This window comes from Aulonocara sp. 'chitande type north' Nkhata Bay, linkage group LG9 (genome assembly GCF_057382095.1).
Source record: "Aulonocara sp. 'chitande type north' Nkhata Bay isolate Kocher_YH1m ecotype deep benthic linkage group LG9, A_spYH_male_GT1.1, whole genome shotgun sequence".
Classification (NCBI taxonomy): Eukaryota; Metazoa; Chordata; class Actinopteri; order Cichliformes; family Cichlidae; genus Aulonocara; species Aulonocara sp. 'chitande type north' Nkhata Bay.
The window spans coordinates 24,059,517-24,063,963 of record NC_141352.1 but is presented as its reverse complement, the minus strand read 5'-3'; the positions used below and the strand labels follow the sequence as shown (position 1 = coordinate 24,063,963).

Sequence of the window (4,447 nt, the reverse complement as noted above, 5' to 3'; positions counted from 1 at the left end):
GAGTATCTGTTAAGATGTTAAGAATAATAAGTATCTCTTAACATGTTTCCAATGATGAAGCATTTCAAAATAATGTAGACAAAAACGAAAAATAAAAAGATAGTTACGGATCAGGACTCCCCGATCCTTACTGCGCATGTGCAAAGTCGGACCGTACAAATCAGGTCTACCCGATCCGTACCGCGCATGTGCAGGGGTTTTCTTCTTCTTCTCTTCGTTTAATGGCAGTTTACTCCCCAGTATAAGAGGATACTGCCACCTGCTTACCAAGCGAATGAACCCTATTGTAAACTGAATTAGCGTCATTACAAACGTGTGTTAAATTTGATTTAGTGATAGTCGAGTGTGTTTATGCTTGTCTGTGTGGAGAAGATTGATTGGAATAGTGATGATGATGTCCGCTTACACTGTCAATTGTCAGTAAACACTTAATCTGGCTGATGAATCTACACGTGAGATATTACAAAGTCTGTATTATTAACTCTGTAATTAGGCGCCATTCTTCTTATTGTACGACGCTCTCTGTTGAGGAGAAAAGCATGAATTTGTTTGTAAACGGATTATCCATTGTTTAAATGTCCCGGTAGTCGAAAAGGAGGCAGAGCTGCTGAGCTAACTGGGCGCTTACCGTATCATTCAAATATATTGAATGTCGCAATGTTGACAATTCAGGGTCTGCAGCTTTAACCTCCTATGACCCGAACTCTTTCATGACATGCATTTTTAATTTCTTTTTGCTATTTGGGCTGATTGGGACCTGATGAATGTAAAAACAAAGAATGATCTTTTTACCTGATGTAGTTTCTGAGAAAAATGATGGCCACATATTAGGACATTCGTTTTAAATTCCAATAGACCACTATAAAGTCACAAGTAAGTAATGATGTGCAAAACTCTTTATTTTTTGTCTGAACACAGCAGCAATTTTCCTGAGTACAAAAAGAAAATTAGAAACAACAGTTGTTCCCCTTTGACCAATATGGCTCATTTGAAGTTCTGCTAACAGTTACAGGAAGACAGATGTCTGTAACAAAGTCCAAAAAGTAATAGAATTATGAACATTGGATGTAGCAGGAAACCTAACACTTCAAAACTGCTACTTCAAATTTTTTCCCCCATGTTTACACCTATGTGTGAAAGGCTGTGTAACAGTTCCGATCTGCCTGTAAGCAGAGGAACACCTTGCATGTAACACACTGTACTCGAATTTTCACTGAGCAGCCTTTTGCTCTGCAGTGTGCTGCATTCTTCAATTTTGCCACCTCTGGCAGATGTGCATTAGCCTTCCTGCGGAATGAGACATGGGGCACTACCTTCACTGGACGCCTTTTCCCTTGGACTAACACGTCTGGGTCATCTTCCTGCACTGAAAAGTCAGAGCTGTCATTGGCATACTGAGCCAAGAAGGTCATGGCCACTTCCATGCGAAATTCAAGAAACTGCATGATGTCCTTCTTTGGTGTGCCACATACAGTAAGGTCTTTACGGTACAGTAGCCAGCTGTTGGCTAAAGCCAGATCCATAAAGTACATTAGCATCCGCAGTGTCCATTTCTTCGTACGGCCACTCATGCGATAGTAACTCATCATTCTATCGACAAGGTCAACTCCACCCATCTTGGAGTTGTATTCACGGACAATACTTGGTCGCGAGATGGTCACATATCGTTTTCGTTTTTTGTCCCATCTCTGGCAGGTGTCTTCTGGCTCGCTAGCATGAACAGCAGACATCATCAATATGGTAAATGGCCTATAGCGCTTTACTAGTCCCTAAGGACCCCAAAGCGCTTTACATATCCAGTCATCCACCCATTCACACACTGGTGATGGCAAGCTTCATTGTAGCCACAGCCACCCTGGGGCGCACTGACAGAGGCGAGGCTGCCGGACACTGGCGCCACCGGGCCCTCTGACCACCACCAGTAGGCAACGGGTGAAGTGTCTTGCCCAAGGACACAATGACCGAGACTGTCCAAGCCGGGGCTCGAACCGGCAACCTTCCGATTACAAGGCGAACTCCCAACTCTTGAGCCATGATCTATGGGTATGGGTTTATTGTCATACCACTTCACCACACAAATCTTTCCATCCTCAGTGGTAACTTGTGCTGAGGTCCCTCTTCCTTTCTTTTTCATTGTTTTGTCATTTGGTAGCTTCTGTACTGCTGCAGCGACCCGATTCTTCATAACTGTACCAGTTACATATATCTGCTTCTTCATCATGCGTTCCACAACTTGGATGGAAATGAAGAACCGATCACAGTAAACCTTTGTATTAGGATGCAGCGTTTGAGACAGACGATCTATGACCAAGCCTCCCAAACCCAGATCCCCTGGTTCTTCAACCTGCTCAAGGAGTGCAGGTGCCCCTTGATAAATTTCAAAGTCCAGCACAATACCATCTGCTGTTGCACAAACAAAGTTTTGTATGCCAACTGGGTTTGGCTTCATTGGCAGATATTGTCGATACGGACAAGCTCCTGTGAATGGAATCATCTGCTCGTCAATGGAAACGCATTCTGGGCGAGCTTGAGATTTGCAGCCTTTCAGAATGCGGTTCAGAAAAGGCCTCACTTTCCAGAATTGATCACGCTCTTTCAGATCCTCTGGAACATCATCGTCAATGAGCACTTTGAGTGATTGCCTGAGCCTGAAGAATCTGTCACGTGTGAACCTTTTGGTGATGGCAGGGAATCTCAAGGTTTTGGACCAGTACATCCTGATTGCAGGATATGGTACGCAAGGCATCAAAATATTCAGCATCCCCAACAGGATCATCAATGTCTGACAAATCTTCCACATCTGAGTTGTCTCCAATTAACCCCAGTAACTCCACTGCTCTTGCGAAAGAAAAACGCTCTGGAAAAAACATCATAAGAAAGATCAAATAAAAACCTATGGAGATTTTTTTTTGTAAAACTTGCTATATCTGCGTGTACTGTAGTAAACTATTTTTTTCTACCTAAATCATCCAAAAATACTATTTCATTGTCACAATTTGCTAGCACATGTTGCTAACTCCCTCTTTCCACATTGTAAACAAAGCTAACAAAACTAAGTCCCTCTGTTCACACACATGTACCACATGTTTAGCAGCATGGTAAATCATTACAGTTACTAACTTTTGTAAAATTTGAATTCCATAACAAACATTGAACACTTTTATCCATATCTGAACAAGAATGAGCCATGAAATGTGATTGAATTTTTTACCTGGTCGAAGTTTGGCTCGGGAGTTGCCATCTGAACTTCAGGGTGTGTTGTCAGCCATCTTGAATCTAATGTGGAATGAGAAATTATATTCTGCCACCACCAGGAGGCAGTATAATGTCCTCGTAATATCCTCGGATATCAGAAAAAATATATAAAAAAAAATTTGTATTGTGGTCTAGACAAACCAAAATGTGATGTCCACATATGTAAACGCCAGGTCCTAGGAGGTTAAAGTACGCAGCCTTAACGGTCCACAAGTGGCGCGTACTCAAAGACCGCTAAGGCCGAAAGCGCGAGGCTTGTGAAATGGGACGGTCTAGTCTCCGTGGCGCTGCCCAGGTTGCCTAGCAACCATGATACTAACCACTGGAAACAGCTTTGTTTGACAGAAATGAAGGAGAACATGTTTTGTTCATTTGTTTGTTTGTTTGTACATGAGCTGTGTGATTTAATAAGTATCTGAGGCTGAGACCACGGGACTGTAAAACATGATTTTTGGGCTTCATTTCTGTACTGAACAGTCATTTAAAGATTAGCTAGTAAATAACAATTAGTTAATGTTGTTCATGAGACTAAAGTCTTCTCACTTTGGTAATGTAAATATAATATGGCCAATATTATAGTTATTATATTAATCATTATTAGTTATTACAGCAGTGAATATTTTAGAGCCTCAAACTAAACAGGCTGACGTCTTCTAAATGGGTCAAACTGGGCAGAAAGTATACAAACACATAACATCCTTATAGAATATGATGTAACACTATAGATCAACTTACCTCAGAATATATGAAGCATATAAACAATTACAGCAATATGATGCAACAAACACAGCAGTACTACTAATCCAAAAATACTCAAAGCTTCATAGAACTGAAACAAACATTTATTTTTAGGTCCATTCTGCTGCTGATACATACTTTAGGTTTCTGAATATTAAACTTGTTTCTGCCTTTCATAGTGTGTAACTTGAAGGCCCTGAGTACTTTCTCCCACACTGAAAACACTGGAATGAAAAAATGATTTGAACATTACCTAATAAGACTGATTCAGGACAGACAAAAGGTTTTGTTAAACTTTTCTAGCAGTCCTTCACAAACAGGGAACAGTCTGTCTATTCTCTCCATCTGTCAGCTGCTGCTTGCTCTTCCTCCTCCTCTTCCTCACACACTGCTGAGTTTGTCCTGGCGGATCATCAGGGGTGCAAAATCTCACAGATGATGTGCAGCAGTGGGT

The 4,447-nt window shown here is 41.4% G+C and overlaps 1 protein-coding gene across 1 annotated transcript; it reads right to left on the bottom strand.

Moving 5' to 3' along the window:
- Positions 1-1,127: 1,127 nt before the first annotated feature.
- LOC147322197 (piggyBac transposable element-derived protein 3) lies at positions 1,128-2,716 on the bottom strand. The gene is made up of 2 exons (XM_086305032.1): positions 2,064-2,716; positions 1,128-1,710 (listed from the first exon to the last, which is right to left on the bottom strand). Exons 1-2 carry the CDS (start codon positions 2,714-2,716, stop codon positions 1,128-1,130), a joined length of 1,236 nt encoding a protein of 411 aa, XP_086161158.1.
- Between the last annotated feature and the right edge of the window lie 1,731 nt (positions 2,717-4,447).

What these genes read in the sequence shown, in the direction of transcription:
- LOC147322197 (XM_086305032.1), bottom strand. Translation starts at nt 2,716, where the DNA reads ATGTACTGGTCCAAAACCTTGAGATTCCCTGCCATCACCAAAAGGTTC. An exon ending in AAGATTTGTGTGGTGAAGTG is followed by an intron (nt 1,711 to 2,063) that starts GTATGACAATAA and finishes TGTTCATGCTAG; the next exon opens with CGAGCCAGAAGACACCTGCC.